Source organism: Dendropsophus ebraccatus, chromosome 4 (genome assembly GCF_027789765.1).
Source record: "Dendropsophus ebraccatus isolate aDenEbr1 chromosome 4, aDenEbr1.pat, whole genome shotgun sequence".
NCBI classification, from domain to species: domain Eukaryota; kingdom Metazoa; phylum Chordata; class Amphibia; order Anura; family Hylidae; genus Dendropsophus; species Dendropsophus ebraccatus.
The window spans coordinates 103574629-103594965 of NC_091457.1; the positions used below are offsets into that span (position 1 = coordinate 103574629).

General features: G+C 43.1%; 1 protein-coding gene across 3 annotated transcripts in view; it reads right to left on the bottom strand.

Moving 5' to 3' along the window:
- Window positions 1–3190: 3190 nt before the first annotated feature.
- The window catches only part of DOCK3 (dedicator of cytokinesis 3), a 150582-nt gene continuing 133435 nt past the window's right edge, over window positions 3191–20337 (bottom strand). For 2 of the 3 annotated variants that reach the window (XM_069966557.1, XM_069966558.1), the window contains 26 exons: window positions 18884–18978; window positions 17996–18071; window positions 17358–17458; window positions 16716–16774; window positions 16485–16633; window positions 16196–16281; window positions 14866–14961; window positions 13670–13730; window positions 13477–13570; window positions 13014–13162; window positions 12516–12602; window positions 12164–12268; window positions 11818–11959; window positions 11481–11647; window positions 11316–11402; window positions 11038–11217; window positions 10823–10906; window positions 10221–10337; window positions 9792–9907; window positions 8343–8466; window positions 8110–8257; window positions 7864–7979; window positions 7313–7400; window positions 6819–6938; window positions 5084–5166; window positions 3191–4839 (listed from right to left, as the gene is read on the bottom strand). In XM_069966557.1, the coding sequence (XP_069822658.1) occupies window positions 4414–4839; window positions 5084–5166; window positions 6819–6938; window positions 7313–7400; window positions 7864–7979; window positions 8110–8257; window positions 8343–8466; window positions 9792–9907; window positions 10221–10337; window positions 10823–10906; window positions 11038–11217; window positions 11316–11402; window positions 11481–11647; window positions 11818–11959; window positions 12164–12268; window positions 12516–12602; window positions 13014–13162; window positions 13477–13570; window positions 13670–13730; window positions 14866–14961; window positions 16196–16281; window positions 16485–16633; window positions 16716–16774; window positions 17358–17458; window positions 17996–18071; window positions 18884–18978 (3156 nt within the window). In that variant the 3' untranslated portion in view covers window positions 3191–4413. Of the gene's footprint in view, window positions 4840–5083; window positions 5167–6818; window positions 6939–7312; window positions 7401–7863; window positions 7980–8109; window positions 8258–8342; window positions 8467–9791; window positions 9908–10220; window positions 10338–10822; window positions 10907–11037; window positions 11218–11315; window positions 11403–11480; window positions 11648–11817; window positions 11960–12163; window positions 12269–12515; window positions 12603–13013; window positions 13163–13476; window positions 13571–13669; window positions 13731–14865; window positions 14962–16195; window positions 16282–16484; window positions 16634–16715; window positions 16775–17357; window positions 17459–17995; window positions 18072–18883; window positions 18979–20337 lie in introns of those variants that run through there. The other variant, XM_069966559.1, reaches the window with a different exon arrangement.

Consider the following 20337-nt stretch of genomic DNA (forward strand, 5'->3'; position numbering starts at 1 on the left):
GTTGTATAACTTTGTAATGTGTGTTATTTAGTGAATAATTGTTTAGCGCCGCACTACCCCTTGAAGTCACAATCTGTATTGCTCCACACCATAACAATACCCACTGCCCCATGTAGTGTTTTGGCCCAGTTTGGACCCTCAAATAAATCTTAGGTCATCTCTATGTCCTCACATAGTAGAAAGGACTCATCCGTGGTCTCATAAATCAGATTATCTCTCTCTCTGTGCCTCTATATAGTAGTCAGGACCCTCTGTGCATCCAGATAGTAGCTTAGCCTCCCTGCACTGGTTGGCCCACTAGTAGGTAGTATCCCCTCTGTAGCTATTCCACCTCCCCCACTGGCTGTAGTTGGGCATCTTCCTGTAGGAAGTATTGTAGTGTTTGAGATGTAGGCATCCCCCTATAGGTAATCACTCTGGTAGTTAGCCCCCACCCCCTAATATAAGCGTCCCTTTGTTGGTAATCCCCCTTTCTTTTAGCCCCCACCCCCTAGTACATATCCCACAATTCAGGCATCCCCCTATTGGCATATGTAGGCATTCCCAGTTAGCCTCTCCATGTAGGAATTGTCCCAGGTAGTTAACGCCATAAGTAGGCATGCCTGGGGCCACAAGAGTGTTGGCAGTGTGGGGAGCCAACTTGCAGCACCTGGCAGGGTAGTGGGACATACGGGGGCTGTGTGGAAATGTTGGGAGGTATGGACTTAGTTATCTGTTCTCAAGAACGGTGGGGCCCCAGAAGTCAGACCTCCGAAATCAGATAGTTTTTTTGCAGGAAACGGACTCCATTTAAAGACTATGTAGCTCGTGTCTTAATACAAGTTGGATTAAGCGGAAAGCCAGGGAATTAAATGTACAGCCCCACGCTTCTCACAGCTTTATCTATTGGTGGGCGTCAGCACTGAGACCCTGACAAATCAAAATATTTCATATGACACTCGCTCTACCAATGATATGGAGACATTCTATGCAGGAGAAATATCTGAGAATAAGTAGCATTGTATGGCCATGATTCCAGAGTTCTCCAAGCACTCCCAGTTTGTTTAGTTTCTGCACAGTTTTCTTGAGTGATTAGTGTTGTCTTCACATCATCTTGATAGATAGTTATTTGGATAACCTTCTCACAATGCATCAATTAGCATGAAGGTAAGTTCACTAATGAATGGATCAACTCCACAAATCTCTTCTGCTTTGATTAAAAATCCATACATTTTATTTCATATGCTTAAAATGTCAGGCATTTTAAGTAAATGAAATAAAATGTATGTATATTTTAATCAAGCGTATTTTATTTGCAAACACACAGTGCATGATAAAGGCATGCTTTATGGGAGCATGTCATATATAACCAGACCACTAGAAGCTCTATGCCTCCTCTTCCCCTTGCTGTTAAATCGGTTGTTTTTTGTAACATATTTACCTACCTGCATCCCTGGGGCTCCCCATGTGATGACTTCCAGCAACCTGCTGGTCACACTGGCTGCCAATTCTGAGATTACCAGTTTGAGCAATGCTGTGGGTTACACTTCTGCCTCCCCTGGCACTTTACTAAAACAACTGTCAGCAGGTTAGACAAATCTAACCTGCTGATAGTCCCCTTTAGCGGCCAGGACACTGAGGAGGAAGGTATGTGTCTTACCTTCCACCTTGGGGCTGGTCCCTCGCTGTTAGTCGGCGTAATCTTCGACCGGTAGCACTGTTAGGAGTACTGCCCCACCCCCACAGAGTCATCCAGCCTACCTGCTCCATGATAATAACCTTGATTACTTGAATATTGATTACTTTTTAATAATCCATCTTTTCCTCACTCTTCCTCTCTCCCCTCTCTAGTCTAACCGACATGCAGAAGCAGCCTCTATCATCTTCCTGTTTTTTTGCTGCAGATTTTCTGCAACATATTTTGCATACATCCATTTATTTTAATGCATAAATACCCTTAACTGCTACATCTAGTGAAAATCTTTTTCTTTAAAATCAACTGGTTTCAGAAAGTTATATAGATTTGTAATTTAGAGCTGCAGCAAATCCCCATAGAAATCCTCTCCTGCTCTGGACAGTTCCTGTCTCAGCCAGAGATGTCAGCAGAGAGCACTGTGTCAGACTGCAAAGAACACAACATTTCCTACAGGACACACAGCAGCTAATAAGTATGAGAAGACTCAAGATTTTTAAATAGAAGTAAATTACAATTCTATATAACTTTCACACACTAGTTGATTTGAAAGAAAAAGATTTTAGCTATATAACCCCTATATGCATGTAAGTGCACACTTCTATCAAGTATTTTTATTTCTTTCTATATTTTCATTTATGTTTCATGTATATTTGTATCTATACACATTACACGTAGACCATATGACTGTGTTTACACATGGCCTCATTACTTGCAATTTCACCTAAATCACAGCAAAACTGGTTACTGCAAATGTGCAATTCATGGCAAAATAGCAGGAAGACGGGAGAAGTAATTAGGGGTAGTGATTTCCATAGCCTTAAAATGAGTCACCAGTAAAGCCAGGTGATAGGGAAAGTAAATTTTATGCTGGGCTGTATTTTGTGATCCCGCTGTATAGAGCTCTAGTGACACCACATCTGGAATACTGTGTCCAGTTCTGGAGACCTCACCTAAAAAGATATTGATAAAATAGAACGGGTCCAAAAACAGGCTACAAAAATGGTGGAGGGTCTGAAGCATAAAATCTATCAGTAAAGACCAGATGGTCTATTTCTGCCAACAATCTTCTATGTTTCTATGAAAAATGGAGCAGAAATTGTTCTATAAGTCTTGCGCTATTAACTCTATCTGATGGTATACTTTAGTGAATAAATTTGTTACCCTCTATTATAACCTATAGGGCTGATGTTTTTAGCTATTTTATGTACACTGCCCTATTTTTGTAACAGATGGCTCGACAATTATATAAAAGTAAAAAGCGCCTCTACTTCTTTAAAGAGCCCTTACCTCAATTGCTTGAACTGGTAGTTAGTAATGTCTTATTTTGTCTGTACATGTACCCTCAGTATTGCAAAGTGCTGCGGAATATGTTGTTGCTATAACAATAAATATCAGGAGGGGGTGTGCATGTCATGTTATATCCACAAAGGGCCACTAGAGGGCGACTAAGTGAAATAAGAGAGTTATGTATTGGTTGTGTAGTAATCTTAGGCAGTGTTCTCCAGGGTGGTAAACTTTATTTTCATATAACAACCATCTGAAGGAAAAAAATATCACAACAGAAACAGTGAATCGTATTTACACATAAACCGGACGGCACGGGGTGTGCGAGGGACATGCGGACACCGTATATACAAACACACACCCTGCATGAAGCGGAGCATCAAAAGACACAACACAGCACCGCCGGAGGCCTACAATATGAAGACAAATAACGAGGGCGCGCCTAGTCCCATCTGATGATGGCGGTGCAGGTGCAGGGTTACTATTCCTCGATACCCTCGTAGACATCAAGAGGTGAAACCCAGGGCGGGGATCACCGAGCGGTGACAGGGCAGACAGGCCAGGATGTTCCCAGGGTCTGGGGTAAGAGCAAGAGACAAGCTGTAAATAACAGAGATGACTTGAAGGAGGTCCAGGGGCAAGAGGAGCAGAGGGACTCATGCTTCATCATCACTGTCATATATTCAGGATCCCAAAATACTTAATAAATCCAGCGCTTACTGATCTCCTGACATCTAATACACAGACTTAGGCACATAGAAGTCATCCTCACTTGTAAGGACACTGACCCCTTAAACCCTCCACCACCCCCATACAGTGATCTCCAACCCATACAGCACCCTAATACTCTTAATAAACAAACACACAAACCTCAACACCTCACATAATGAAAACAGACACTCACCCATACTCTCGGCCCCCCATACAGCAAGTGATCTTTCACCAATACACCTAATATACAGGCATACGCACAATGGGGGACATTTATTGAGACTGGTATACTCGTACGCCAGTCTTAAATCAAGCTATGCCACCATTCAACCCGCTAGTAAATGTGGCGGGACCTTTCTGCACTACAGTGGGTGCAGAAATTTACTGCGGGTTTTGATTTCTACCATGGTTTATGCCTGTTTCCAGGCCATGCCTCCTCCTTGCCTAGCCGCACCCCCTGTCCACCCATCAGACAAGCAAAGCTTATGGGGCCTGGCATACGCCATGAAAAAGGCAAATATCTGCACCTTGATAAATGTGCCCCACTGACTAAGGACACTAACCCCTCCTCCTGACACTACCTCCATACACCCTGACCACTTCACATACAGCTCAGGATGCACTGACCTCGCTTCTTTTCCTGATACACAAACATTTGGCCACACCTTTCCCTTCTGACCCATGCACGCTCCTCGCAGACCCCCCTCCTCTCACTCCCCAGACCCCTCCACTTTAGTCCATGACTACGGTTTGCCCATGTTGTGATCCCATCCGACCCGTGCTGCCTGTTCTTTGGCCATGTGGCAGTTCCTCCTAGATCTCCGTAGCCGGTCTTGCTCTGTAATTCCCTCATCATGTTCACCAATAGGTGATCGGGGTGGAGTGACCCCACTGGGAGCTGAGTGGCTTCGACAAGGTTGGATCTTGGGAGCTTCCAAGCCATTGGGGTCAGATAGACTGTACCGCACTGGGGGGTAGTGCTGGAAGCATCCACTCTGCTGATCCTCAGTCCGGGAGTCTGTGCTGGGAGTCACATCAGAGCAGCCTGGGAAGGTGCCTTCACTCAAGGAAGAAACTCCACTGCTGGCGCTGCCTGAGAGTGGAGAGTTACTGCCGTTAAGACAAGACTGGGGGCTGGTGGGTGAGGCTGGAATTGTGTGCAGGGGGCTCTGTAAAAAAAAGGAGGTACAATGATGCAATGCAACAATTATAATAAGTTTTCCACACTCAGCAGGGATTCTGCAGTTCATTGTACTATCTGGGCAAAACCTAGCTCACACACACCTCCTGGTTCATAAATAGATTGACACTGATGCAGCCATTAAAGCAGGAAAGAGGAAAATGGGGGTGATCCTAAATAACAATGCATCTTTCTATCTCCCTCTCTCTATTAGGAAAGTAACTGTATAGTACCTTGCGTAAGGACCGGCTGGGTAACGCTGGACCCCCATCCCCCACAGAAGGGTGAAATGCATCAAAGTGCAGAGAGTAATGGCCTGCAAAGAAGCAAAAGGACACATATTAAAGGAAACCTGAGGCCAGTTTGAAAAAAAATCAGGTTATTTCTATTAGTGTGTAGCGCTGGGTTCCCTATTTCCAACAATGCTTTACATTATCTTTCTACGCCGTATGGTCATGAGATATAGGGATTTTACTATATGGCCACAAATCTATGGGGGAGATTTATCAAACTGGTGTAAAGTAGAATTGTCTTAGTTCCCCCTGGCAACCAATCAGATTCCACCTTTCATTTTTCAAAGAGTCTGTGAGGAATTAAAGGTGGAATCTGATTGGTCGCTAGGAGCAACTAAGACAATTCTACTTTACATTAGTTTGATAAATCTCCCCCTATGTCTTTTCCCTAATAGCCAAATGTATTTGGTCCTAACATTCTTTCACAAGGCCTGTTCTCTGTTTATAGTCTGTTCCTGGCTTTGGTTTCAAAAATCTGTCAGATAAATATCTCTGTGTAAAGGCACCCTAAGTGTCAATGGACATAAATCTGAGGTTGAAAGGGGTTATCCGGGACATTAAGAGGTCATAATAGTACTACTAAATGTGGGTACAAGCATAAATAAAGATTTTAGTACCTTGATATGATTTGGTGCTTTCTTTCATATCCACATTACTCCCACTTTCTGGTTGGAGGAGTGTCAGTAGATCCCTCCTTAGCACCTCTAGTAGTCTGGATCCCTCACTAAAAATATCATGTGTTGCGCCTTACAGGCTTTAGGCTGTGTTCACACTCTTCTATGTCTCCCTGTCGACAGGCCTCTTTGAAACAGTCAGTTTTGCAGGCCACCCGAGCTGCCTATCTAAATACCCGCCCACAGCCCTCTGCATAACAGCACATACTGTTGCATTTCTTTTAATGCAGTTTTATGAAATCACTGTGAGCACTTCTACAGCAATCACGCAAATTGTGTTCAAAAAAGGATAAATTTTCCTGAGATTTTGCTAAATGTTTTGTAATAAATGTGACAGTACCACAACAGTATATGCTGTAAAGCAGTGGGTGGCGGGTGGTTTATTCAGTGCAGCACAAGCACAACTCAGGGAGCCTACATCACTGTCTACTTCATAACAGCGCATGGACTGTAATAAGAAGGACTTTGGGTGGGGAGACATGAAAGAGCGAGGCTGCAGACCAGTGTCAAGGCTATGGGAGGACCATAGAAGGCAGTGGCTCGGCTAACAGGTAAGAAGACGGTGACAATGGGGCTGGCATAGTAAACGTTTAGAGTAGAACCATGAATGGTTTCTGCAGTGCCAAAACAGTAGGGAACTTCAAAAACAGTATATTGACAGACCAGGGTACTATGGGAGTTTATAGCAAGAAGAAAGTTGGAAAGCCCCATTAAGCATGAATCTGTATGTACATAGTGACTCCTCCAGGAAAATGTTAAAAGAAGTAAAAGTGCCCGGGGTGTCAGTCTAACATAAAAAGCATGTGTCTGGATGGAGAAGAAAAAGCACTGACAGTGAAGACTGACAGTGTTGGATCTGCGACAAGTAAGTACAATTATTTATTATTAGACTGGCACCCTGGGTACTCTTAAATGTTAAGTGTATATTATCTACTGGTGGAGTCCCTTTGTACATACATGACATAACTTACCCTGTATGATCTACTTCTTGCTGTACATACCTTGTGTCAGGCCTCTGGTGGTCCCTGTTGGTGTCAGGACGCTCCCAACATGAGAAGTGAGGAATGGAAGAGACTCCTTTGTTCCACTGTCCAAACTCCAACTACTGGGAGCTGCCAAGACTGTGATCGGGGCATCAGAATGACCAGAGGAGACAGCAATGTCACATCCAGGAAAGCAGGAAGCACATGCAGGCAGAAAAGATAGGATTAGAGACTATGGCAAGACTGGAAAATACAAAGCAAATATACCCGCAGCTGTAATATCTACATAGTATACAGGACAATAGAAATTATTGGACAGATAACTTCCCCCATTAATCTTTGTTGACAGCTATGATACCTCCCACTAGTTATAAAAGGTCCATGTAATATATGTACAGTCACATAACTTGTCAGCCATATGAGGGAACGTGTATACAGTGTATAGCTCCTGGTTCTTCATACTTTTTTCCTTTGTACAAGTTTATATTGTTTATGGTGGGTAAGGTCTTCACCTTTTTCCGCTACAGAGAGATTGGGGTCACTGCACGGCTTGCATGGTCCAAGGACCTGCTGGAACAGTGCTCTGGGGTAGACGCAGCGCTGAAAGACCACCAGCAAAGAGAGAAAAGAAAAAGATGAAAAAGGGAACACAGCCAACAGGAGAGGTTCTGCCACCCACATCTCTGCATTGCATTTTCAGAGATATATATATATATATTTGCCTAAACACTGCATCTCCAACAATGCACTGCAGCAGAGCTAGCACCGTACAGACACTAATCTAGAAGGTGACAGAAGAGAGATATTAAGTGTTGACAGACAACAGCTAACAAAACCAGCAGAACTCTAAGAACTATTGGTATAGCTCTGTATAGGACGGAGGTCTGTGAAACAGGATGAGAAGGGATGAATCCTAGAACATACTATATTATAGCTAGATGTAAGTGATAAAGTAATGCCTATATGATGGCACTGATAGAATATTAGACGGCACTCCGAAGTAGAGTAGTGGTGCATGAGGAAAGAATCACAGTGAATACTATATGATAGCATTAACCCTTACCTGTCCACTCTCTGTGCCTGTCTGGTACATGGCGCTGCTGGGCCGGTCCCGTGAAGCAGGAAGCAGCATTACCAAGTCACGTGAATGTCTGTATTTATCTGGAAGGGAGGGGGAACCTGGGGGAAAATACTGCAGTTCAATTACCAAACCTTATATCTGATATGATACGGATAAGCATGCTGTAGTGAAAGTTGCTTATGTTGGGTGACAGGATGACCTTTTCACAGACACGGCCATTGAAATTACCTCGTGTGCTGGAGGGAGCAGAGTTGATGAGCTGTGATGGTGCAGAGTGTGTGGAGCTGAGGCTGGAGGAGGAAGGGCTTGTGTATGATGAGGATAATGCAGAAACATTGGTGATGGACCCAGCGTGGATAGAGTGTGGTAGCAGCATCTGTAATAAACCAGAGATTATTACTTATAGACTGATTGGGGGGGGGGGGTGTCCCCTGTTGATGATCAATGCACAGGACAATCACCTGCATGCTGTAAGGATCCTCTGTCTCGCTGTCCACAGCAGTGGGTGTGGTTCCAGTGTCGCTGGAGGCGTGTGAAGAAAGAGATGATGAGGAATGACGGACCGAACTCAGGACAACTAGAGGGCTGAAGAGACATGAAGCAACAAGGGGGAAGGGGGCACTTGTCATATTAAAATGATATAGTGTGCAGTCACTCTGTGTAGTCTCTTCCTCCCATACAGTTATTGTGTGCAATATCTCCCTCCTGTGCAGTGCTGTCCAGTTACTGTTTGCACTCTCTTCTGTCTGTGCAGTCCTGTCCAGTTACTCTAAACAGTCTTTTCCTCCTGTGCAGTCCTGTCCAGTTGCCGTTTGCACTCTTTTCTGTTTGTGCAATCTTGTCCAGTTACTGTGTGCAATCTCTTCCTTCTGTGCAGTCATTCCCTCCCACAGTCACTATATGTAATCTCTTCCTCCTATACGGTCACTTTTTGCAGTCTTTTCTTTCTATACATTCACTTTGTGCAGTCCCTCATTCCTGTACCATAACTGTGTGCAGTTTTTCTCCTGTGCAGTGACTGTGTGCAGTTTTTCTCCTGTGCAGTGGCTGTGTGCATTCTTTTCCTCCTGTGCAGTGACTGTGTGCATTCTTTTCCTCCTGTGCAGTGACTGTGTGCATTCTTTTCCTCCTGTGCAGTGACTGTGTGCATTCTTTTCCTCCTGTGTAGTGACTGTGTGCATTCTTTTCCTCCTGTGCAGTGACTGTGTGCATTCTTTTCCTCCTGTGCAGTGACTGTGTGCATTCTTTTCCTCCTGTGCAGTGACTGTGTGCATTCTTTTCCTCCTGTGTAGTGACTGTGTGCATTCTTTTCCTCCTGTGCAGTGACTGTGTGCATTCTTTTCCTCCTGTGCAGTGACTGTGTGCATTATTTTCCTCCTGTGCAGTGACTCTGTGCATTCTTTTTCCCTTGTACCATCACTGTGTGCAGTCACTCCCTCCTATGCAGTCGCCGTGTACAGTCTCTTCCTCCTACGCAGTCACTGTGTACAGAATTGGGAACCATCCATCCAGGGAGGATCTGGCTCCATAGAGTCAGATCAACATCAAAGTGTAACCTTAACAATTTGGCGCCCGAACAGGGACTCTCTACTTTTATGTGCTGGTGCTTCTAATTCAAAGGCCTGTATATATGTGTGTAGTCATACAGGAACAGTGCAAGCAGGTAAGATCACATCACCTAGCCTTATCAGCAGTCACTGTTTGCAGTCTCTCCCTCCTATGCAGTCACTGTGTACAGTCTCTCCTCCCTACGCAGTCACTGTGTACAGTCTCTAACTCCTATACAGTCTCTGTGTGCAGTCTCTCCTCTCTATGCAGTCCCTGTGTGCACTCTCTTTCTTGTGTGCAGGCCCATTCTCCTGTGAAGTCACTTTGCGTTATAATCCTCCAGGTTTCTCTCCTGGGGTTACCTGTGCCTGTGCAGCATTCTCATACTGTCATTATTGAGAGCGCCATGAGATAATACAACATTGCTGCGTGGTAATGGAGCACAGGAGGGATTCATTTTCTCCAGCATGGGGAACTCCTGCAGAAACAAACAAAAATGTATCATAATGGTCTTATTATAGTGTCATATTACAGGTTATACACAATAAAGTAAATATCACATGCTACTTACTATACTATGTATTATAATCTATAATAAAAACATAACATCTAAACTACATAACACACAGCTAGCATCTGGTAAACCTCTGCTGATTCATCCTAAACACTCCATTGCCATTTAGCTGCATATGGAGAGTGCTGAGGTGAGTGAGCTTTATGAATACATTTATAATGGGGATTATAATACAGGGGATTATTATAACTATAATATGATTCTGACAGCTCTTTACCTGGTACAGGCTGGAGCGCATGACCTGAAACTGGTCAACCAGCTTCTTGTGAAGAGGCCTCATCTCTGGGTGGACACAGCGCTCGTGTACTGCGAGACCCACTCCCAGGACATGCACCTTTAGGATAGATAACAAAAGTCTCTTCATCACATATATATACAATGCTATCCTATAGAATGATATTACTGACATCACCCTAAAAACGAGAAGAATGTGTTCTGCTGACTACTGATTTATCAACTTCATCCCTGGTGTATGCCACATAAAAAACTGGTGGATTGAGCAAAAATCTGTGCCTTTTTGGTGTGCGCAGATTTCGCCAATCCTAATAAATGTCCCCTTAGGGCTTAGCACTGTCCTTCATTGCAAGATGGATACAGTAGACCTGTGGTTTCCAACATGTGACTCCTAAGCTCTTTACTGGAGCTGTCAAGGCATACTGAGAGATGTAGTTCCCCAAAAGTTGGAAAGCCACAAGTTGGAGTCCATTGCGATTGGATTTTACCAAGTCTGAATGGAAAAAAATAATCTTACTGAAAACTGCATGGTAAAATCGGAACTGATCTATTACATGAGCACTGGCTGCAGAAGATATTGAGTACCTGTTCCAGCATGAGTTCCTTCAGCTGGCTGATCTTGTCTGCATCCTCAGGGTGCTGCGTGATGTAATCCTTATCAAAGAATGCCTGTCAGGAGGGAAGTGAGACAGTGAGGGAGGCATGGAGATAATGCTAGGAATGGGGGAGAGATGGATACTTAAAGGGGCACATAAAGAGGCTTATAGAGAAGAAAAATAGGGATAATTCTCATCTCTCACCTCTTGGTATCGGGTGATTCCTCCATTCACAGCAGCATCAATGACTCCATTCAGACACATGCTGAGGAGGTTGATGTTCCCGTGGAGATTGTGGTGTTGATACTGAGTGATCAGTGCTCGGAGTTCTTGAGTCTTGTTCCCCAGGACCTGCAGAGCATTCTCCAAGGGGCTGACCTCCACCTGTGGTAAATATTATATGACCACGTCATGAAGTCTGTACACATCTGATGTTTGATAATTTACCCCCCTCCCTCCTCCCATCTGCAGTAATACTTTACCAGCTCTCTTTTCTGTACTTCAAACCAGCAGGAGATTCCCGGGAGGCTGTGAGACAATGTGAGCGTACTGCGCTCTATCCATAGGCTCTGATGGGGAGAAATTACGGACTGTCAGGTACATGATCAGACACTGACAACCTTCTACAGGTTTATGGCATCACCCACCTTAAACTCATTGTCTTTGTCACGGGCTCCACGGTGGAATGGCCGGTCATACCGAAATCTGCGGACGTTGTTTACTCTGTAGAAGCTCTTTATCCTGTCAGGTACCTGGTCCATGTTTAATACTCTTGGGGTGTCAGGTAGAGGGGTGACTGCATAAATCTGCAGGTCTGAGAGCAAGCGTCAAGGAAGAAACACAGAATCATGAAGTAACAAGGACCCCAAAACAGCAACTACGTAATGACCCACATTAATACATTGTGAAGCATCCATCAGAGCTCAGAGCTACAGGAGGTCATGTTTCACCCAATACATAGTATATAGCCACAATGGAGGATACACTGAGAGTCACTCTGTAGGATTGTGTCATCAGGATGGTTGAGATGTTGCATTGCAATAGCCTGTGGGAACTCGCTCAGCATCCTTTGCTGGAAGGCCTCCAGTCGCTCGTAATCATGACCCCGGCACACAAACTCTTTATTCTGCAAATAAGATAAGGAGAACATATAGAGTAAGGTTCAGACCTTGATTGAAAACAAAGACATCTGTGAAGATTACTCATGATGAAGTGAGGAGCAGATCTTACAATAACATAATAAAAGGGGGTATATGGGGGGCAGTGCAGTGGACCTGTCAACAATGACAAGTGTGTTTGTCTGGGGATGGGGAGTCTATGGTGAACTTACACGCAAGAAAAATGGAAACTTCTTTCCATAAAATCCCACTCTGAAAAACTCAGGCTCCATTCTCTGTTGGTCCATAATGTGATCATAATAAGAGGCCTCCATTTTCTACAGTAAACAGATTAACAAGAACAAGTTAGAAAATAGAAAACATGGTACAGGCAGCAGCTAGGAAGTAAACATCCCATACAATGATGCCGAAGAATAGATAATTTATACTGCACCACTGGAGTTCATGCACATACAATTTCTCTAACAATGGCGGTACCACGCGCATCCCACAAGCTCCACACAACCTATAAAGCTTTCCCATAGTGCAAAGACAGGGCAGACTCACCAGTATCATTGGACTCACCAGTATCCAGCTCAAGCTCTGGTAGTCATATAGCTTCTCGTACTGAGCGGCCAGCTCCCTGCACAGAGGAATACCGTACTCCCAGCACTAAGGGTGCAGATTTACAAAAAGAAAAGACAGTCATAATAATACAGAAACAGGAAGGAAAGAGCATAGAACTAACATGTAGATCATGTATATCTTCGCATGTGTTTTAGCATCATGAGAATGAAGCTGCATCTCTATGTACACACTGTATGTACATAATACTGACGTGCGATGCAAGACCTGTACGTTTAAAAACAAACAATTTTCTTCATGTCACCACCAGAAGGTGGCACTGTTTCCACTGATGATCACTTTCCCTTCATAGACATACACTGTTAAAGTGAGGACTGCAGTATGACAGAAGGTACCGCACCTCAATAACTTGGGAGAATAGTTACAGAAAAACCTTGAGGTTACCTAATAATTAGATCTTTTAACCATTATATGATTATCAATATTACTTTCTTTTACCTTGCCCTTGTTAAAGTAATGGATGATTTTGCGGGTCAAACTTTCTTTCCGCTGCCACTCGCTTTGGGCGGGATAATGAAGGAACTCCCGTAGGGAGCGGTCTTCCCACTGCAGTGTCTCCCAGTACAGGAGCAGAGTGAATGCAGCTTCTGGAAGAAGAAAGACACAACAATGAGTGTATTTGGATGTTATAGACTGCACAGTGGCTGAGCAATAAGGGTTGTAGTAGCAAACAATACCAGTTTTAAGGCTAGAGGTACACTACAATTTTTTAGAAGTGCTACAAATTGACTTTAACTATCAAATTACAGCAACAGTCTGTAACAATAGAGTGAGTTGTATGCAATCCTGTCGATCACAGTTGTCAATCAATAGTTTAAATTGATCTGTAATACAACAAATCGATGCAGTGGGCGCTTCTGTACTGATCTCTTCCCTTGTGGAAGTGATGCATCCCTCATACCTGTATAGCTCTCGGCCTGTAGATGTAAGTCACAGAGCTTATGGATGTATCTTATGTACATCTCTTCCTTATTGATTTCTGATTTGTAGAAATTCTGTGAGGATGTAAGAAGATCACAGCGTTAGATTGCCCATCATCACCTTAAGCCCACTCAGGGGGTGCTGCCATTAGAGGGAAAGTCTAATCTGCTCACCATCAAATTTACTGTGCAGCCAATCTTCTTATTCTCAGTCTCTTCACCTTTCATACAGTCCCTGAAAGACAATGTAAAGCACATGTGAATGTATAACAGAGGAGAATGCAATACTGTAATTATCTTATATCAGGCTTTATACTTTAGTCACATCCAGAGCTGCATTCAGCTGACTGAGGGCATTTTCCTTCACTTTTTTTGGCTTGTAGAACGCTACAATTTATTTCTTAAAATAGTGTATTTTAGTAAATATTCTTTTTGTTGTATTTTTCTCATTCTGATACATGTTTGTTATACATTGATCATGTGTGTTAGGGATTTCTAATAAAGGATGGTAAAGAAAGACAGAACGCACTAAACAAAAATGTATATATGTGTTTTTTCTAAGCAGGCAAAAATGCCACAGACTGGGTAAAATATGTTACAAAAAAGTATTGTAGGTATAGTGGTTTATATTCATATACTGCCTTCCGCTATAATCTACACACTGTGTTTTTCTCACAAAAAATACATAATGTGTTTTAATGGTGTTTTTATGTAAAAAAAAATTAAAGAAAAAAACATTTGTGAAACCACCCTGAGGGTGCCTTCACACGTACCAGATCCGCAGCGGATTTCACGCTGCAAGTTTGCAGTGAAATAAGCTGCGGATCCTGGTATAGTAAAGGTCTATGGGGTCACATACCCGCAGAGGAATTTTCATTCCGCAGTGAATATGTGACCCGGCCCCTTTAACCCCCGGCCGCCTGGAGCATACATTACCTGCTCGGCGCCGTGGCTGTGTGAAGCTCCCAGCTTCCCTCACTCCTCATCAGCCAATCAGTGCTGCGTGAAATCTGCTGCGGATCCGGTACGTGTAAAGCTACCCTAAGGGTGCATTCACACATATAGGATCCGCAGCATAAAATCCGCTGCAATACGGTGTGTGTGAAGCTACCCTGTAATTCGGTCCCTAACAGAAAGATACTGCCTGGTGTAAATACAACATCTCATAGTAACCATAAAAACCATAAAACCAGAGTGTGTGCACTGTATGGATGCTGAAATGGTAGAAGGAGGGAGTGCAGCTAAAGCACTAACAGGACACCTGCAGAATAGTGACTGCAGCTCTGGATGTGAATGGAGTATCACACATGTAAGGACATGGAAAGTATCAGCAAACATATTCCATGAACACCTGCACTATAGTATCGCACCTGTAATCCAACAGTCTCTCCATGAGACGTGTCACTGATGTCACAAAGGAAGCCCCTGGCTCTCTCCATGTCTCCTGCTCAATCTTTTCCAACAAACTGGATGAAAAAGAGAAAAGAATAAAATAATCATGCCACCAAAACCTGGAACCCAAGAAAAATAAAAACGGGGAACATTAACAGTGAGATTGGAGAGAAACGCAGACAGGAACTGATGGAGACACTCCAGATATGTGAATACAAAGAAATTCAGGAAATCTGACATTCAATAGTCGAGACATTCTGGCACAGAACTGCAGTATAATGTAGAATCTCCAGATCAGAGTTCAGAAGACAAAGCAGAGAAGCAGCCACAGAAACAGCATCACTATCGGATTAAAGGAATTCTACTGAGCACATCACAGACAAGCACTATAAAGTATCTACATGCAATGATGTATAATGATGGGCACTTACCTGGGATATGGACCAAACAGCTGAGAGCTGCTCCGGCAGCGGGGGTGGGGTACAAATACAAATACATCACAATATGCCATAATTCACATGCCCTTGATATTGATAAAAGAGAAAGGGTGCAAAGACAGGCTACGAGACTGGTGGGAGGCCTTAAGTGTAAACCATATCAGGAAGGACTTAAAAAACTAAATCTGTATAGTCTGAAGAAAAGAGTGTGTGTGTGTGGGGGGGGGGGGGCATGATTGACAACTTTTAATATAAAAGCCTACATAAGGTTCAGGAGGGAAGTGTTTTCATATACGACACTGAACACAAAACAAGGGGACACAATCTGAGGTTAGTTAGGGGAAAGATCAGAACCAACATGAGAAAATATGAATTTACTGAAAGAGTAGTAGATGCTTAGAACAAACATCCAGAAGATGAGGTAGGTAAATTTACAGTAAGTGAATTTAAACCTGCCTGGGATAAACATATATCTATCATAAGATAAAAATAAAATAAAGGGTGAACTAGATGGACCAGGTGGTCTTTTTCTGCCAACAATCTTCTATGTTTCTAATGTTCTGTAATAAGTGCTGACCTCTTAGAGAATACAGCCCTACTAGTCCCAGCAGCACCTAAATGACAGGGGGCAGCAACTGCTAACAGCTGCTGTGGTGGTCTGTAACCAATCTTCTCATACTTGTACCCAGATGATTGTAGATTAAAAAAAAGTGTTCGTGTCCCCCAAACAAATGGAGTACACATGGAGTACAGCGGGTGTGCAGCAAGTGCTATATTCTATTCTCTAACTTTCTGAGTTAGGGATAACCATATAAAGCTCCTTCTTGCATATAACCCTCTGTTCTGTGCAGATGAGAAGACTCTGACTTACAGGAGACCGAAGAGTTCTCTGTAATTTTCATCGCCTTTCCCCTCGGACACAAGGGAGTCCAGTTTATCGATGAGCTCAGCCTCCACCTGAGGAAATGCCGGGTCACAATAATTATACAATTACATTGCATACAGGCAACATTCAGGTCGTCACTCTGTTTTATAGATGGTTGTGTCAGTAAACAGTTGCCAGACTTGCATCAACTGATTACATGTGGTGAAGGTGGTAAAAAGGCATCTATGTAGAGAAAGGCTAAATAACTGGTAAATGATAAGTGTCTGCCTCTCACCTGCTTGAAGTTCCCGTTGCGCCGCTGTTCACAGTCCATCATGTCATGAAAAATGGGGATCATGATATTTCGCACCTCAGGTTGTGGAACTAGAGACACCCCCAGGAAGGGTCCAATCATGCCAGGTATGAAGTGGTATTTGTGCTCTCCTGGAAAGCAAGAAGGGCATAAAACAAAGAGCAAGAAATGGGCAGCAGCCAAGAAGAGTAGATGACACTCAAAGTCACTTACCCAGGTTCTGCCACATGTTAAACAACTCGTATGTCATCATGACTCGCATGTCACCATACCTGGACAGCAGGAAAGGATACAGGTTGCTAATGTATCAGTAATATCACCAACACATCCTTACCTAGTCCTGCTAACCCAGAAGAGGGTTTGTTACAATGTAACAATAAAAAGATCCTCTAAGCCTAAGGGCCTCATCACATAAAGCGATAATCTGCCAAATCAAGCGATTTGGAAGATTACCGATCCATGTAATAAAGCAACGATCAGCCGATAAGCTGATCACTGGCAGATCGTTGTCGTTTAAACTTTCTTAAAAATTATTGGCTGTTGGCCTTGCTTTGCTACATGTAGGTGTCATATTTTCACTTGGAATTCTGTCACGGATGCCCCTATAGGTCTATAGGAGCATCTGAAATTCTGAAATGTTTCTGATGCACATTCAGAATTATGGATGGTACAATACATTTTTTTTTCCTGATCCTGAAAGTACTGATGGTTTCCTGAAGTCTAATGCTGGCCTCCTAAACAGAATTTCCTTAGAGTAAAAACTGATATGGGCATGTGAAGGGGACCTAAGCGTGTCCCTTATAAACCTGCCGTAATGATAGGGGATGGCAAGGGTTACGTGGCAATGATACTTACTTATCCAGAATCCGCCTTCTCTTTCCTGCTGCAAAGTTCTCCAGCTGCAGACTGGGCTGGTTAATAAACAGTACTGCCAGACTAAAATAGGAGTTCCAGACCTAGAATGCAAATGACAGACAAACCCGTGAGGAGCACTTTCCTTCTTGTAAGATTAAAGGGACTTTTACACAGGCCAATTATCAGCCAGGAGCAACAATCGTCCCGTGTAAAAGTGACAGCGATCATCTGAGTATCGGGAAAACGCCTGCTCTATGGCTGATTGTGTTTTTAGAGCAGGCTTTTAAATTTATCGCTATCGACCACACATCTTACTATGGACAGGAGAGCCAGGTGCCGGATCACAAGCAGCATGGATGGCAAGTATGCTTGTTGTCTGGAAACTACTTGTGGTCTGGAAACTGACGGCACAGATATATACACATTTGTGCTGTCAGTTTCCAGGGCTGCACAAACGGCACAAGGACTGTTTGTGCAGCCTGGCATCTCAGTTTTCCATGCCATGAAAGGGCACTGCAAATGAGTGCTGACTTTGCTGACCAGCAATCGTTTGCGGCCACCCATGGCCGAGAAATCTTTTGGGCAAAAAGGACTGTTAGTATCCCCTGTAAAATATTATATATGAGGGAGAGATATACCTTAAAGTCAAAATCCTCTTCACAGAAGTTCTTGTGCACGGCGGGAGACACGTACTGAACAGTCGTCACAATGATGCTAGGAGAAGACAAGGGGGTAAGTTTATGCAGAGAATATGGACTTGTGATACCTTATCTTTCAACTTCAAAATTAAAGGGCCTTTTCTTTTTTTTTTTTGTAAATATACTTAATTATTATATAACTAAAATCTCTGACAGCAAGTAGATATGTAGCATATACAGGTTGTTTGCATAATAAAAACAATTTAAAAAAATAGTTTTTCTGTCACTACATTTCATGCATGTCATGTAGTTAGTTTCTTTATTGTGGACATGAAGTAGTTGATAACATTTGGTGTAGTTGGGATTTCTTATGTAGCTTTTTTTTCTATTCTGCTGCTGTTCCTTAAATTTTCTAATGTTTAGTTTCAGTAAGGTTTAAACATCAATGGTCAGGTCATTACAACAATCATGGCAAAAAATAAAAAATATATATATTTGTTATTATAATTATTTTTTTTTTTTTTACAAAACCACTTTTTATGGAATTTTTTTTTCCTTATGTACACCTTCTTAATGATCACAGATATAATGCTCAGTAAATCAATGCGTTATTGAGACTATTAGGCCATGCTTCTTGCAGACCCCTGGCTGCCCTAGCAACCAAACGTGGCTCATGATTGCTGCTCCTGTGGTAATTCTGCATGGAAGGGTTAAAGCACTACATGTCTCTCTATCAACCCTTTAATTACCAACATATGAATAATGATGATGGATATCTGCCTGATGCCTGTATATATACTGCAAAAGGAGCAGTATATACCTCTGTGTTGCCCTGTACACCACTATTCATTAAATCTTATGATATCAATCTGCAGGAAAGACTCTTACTTGCTGGCCAGAAGTCGCATCACCGTCCAGTCTGGAGGAAAGACGCTTAGCTTCAGCAAGTTCCGAAAAACACAGAAAATTTTGAGCAGGAATTCCTGAAGTGTTGGGAAACCAAAAAAAAATATTGTGAAGCAAATCCATCCCTCAGTTGTTCTTCTCTTTGAAATCCCATTAATCAATTGCTTAGCTATATCTGTTACAGGAATGAGGAGTGACAGCCAAAAGGCCATCCCCCAGGAGTTACCACCCAGCTTTCCAGTGATTACAATGTGTTAGGGTCCATTTGAAAAGAGGAGAAATCTTAGGCTTTCCTTTATGACCTGATCTCTGTTTATAGTCTGTTTCTGACTTTGGCTTCAAATCTCTGGCAAATAATCTGTCAGATAATCTTTCTGTGTAAATGGACCCTTAGGCTACATTCACAGGTTCCTTAAAGCGCAACTATAAAATATTTTGACCATTCAGTTTTAGTTAGCTTAGGTCATGATAAGACCTTTTGCAATACACATTAATAACCTAAAATGAACAGTTTTTTAAATACATAAGGCTGACTATCCCCTTACAGCTCTGTCTGGCTCTGACTTATTTCTGCATTCCTGCTGGACACGCCCCCTCCCTGCAGATCCGTCCTGAGTGTACAGACTCTGACAGGAGGATCAGGTAACAGCCCTGACACAGACATAAACAAAACCTCCTCCCCCCTCCCCTCACCTCCTAGCAGCGTTCTCTCCCCTCTCCCCTCACAGAGGTGACTAAGCAGAGCTGAGGGTGTTGTGTGTGAGGAGCAGCGCAGGGGAAGAGCTGGATGGAGGCACAAGTGTATCCAGTGCCACCATCACTCCAATGTACTGCATGAGGGAGAGTGGGCGAGTCACTGAGGGGAGGACTACAAGTCCCAGCACAACACAGCTGTAGTCCTTCCATAGTACATAGAACATTCACTATCAGATGTCTGCAGCAGGTGCCCCCACCTCCATGGCTGACATTATCCTACAGTGTTATGAGAGCAGATGACTGTATCTAATCCCACTGTGTGTGATACCATCTGCTGGGGCTCTGTATCTAATCTTACATTGTGATACTGTATGCTGGGGCTGTCTCTGATCCTGCTATGTGTGATACATCTGCTAAGGTGCTGCTCAGTGAATGGAGGGACGCAGCCAGGGAGATGAGGGATAGGCCACGCCCACTTCCAGTCAGCCAGAAGAAAAATTCATTTATTGCTCTGAGCCAAACAACTGGGGATATCTCAGCGAGCGTACATGCTATCAACACAGTTTAGGGCTCTTTTTAAAAGGTAACACGAGGGCTTTTTATTTAAGGAATTTCATTTTTTGGCTACTGAAATTATAGTTGCGCTTTAAGTTTGTCCGTAATTGCAGATCTGCAATTACGGACAAATTTAGGGCCCACTGTCTTCTATTGGGCTTTTCACACTGTATATAATCTATGTT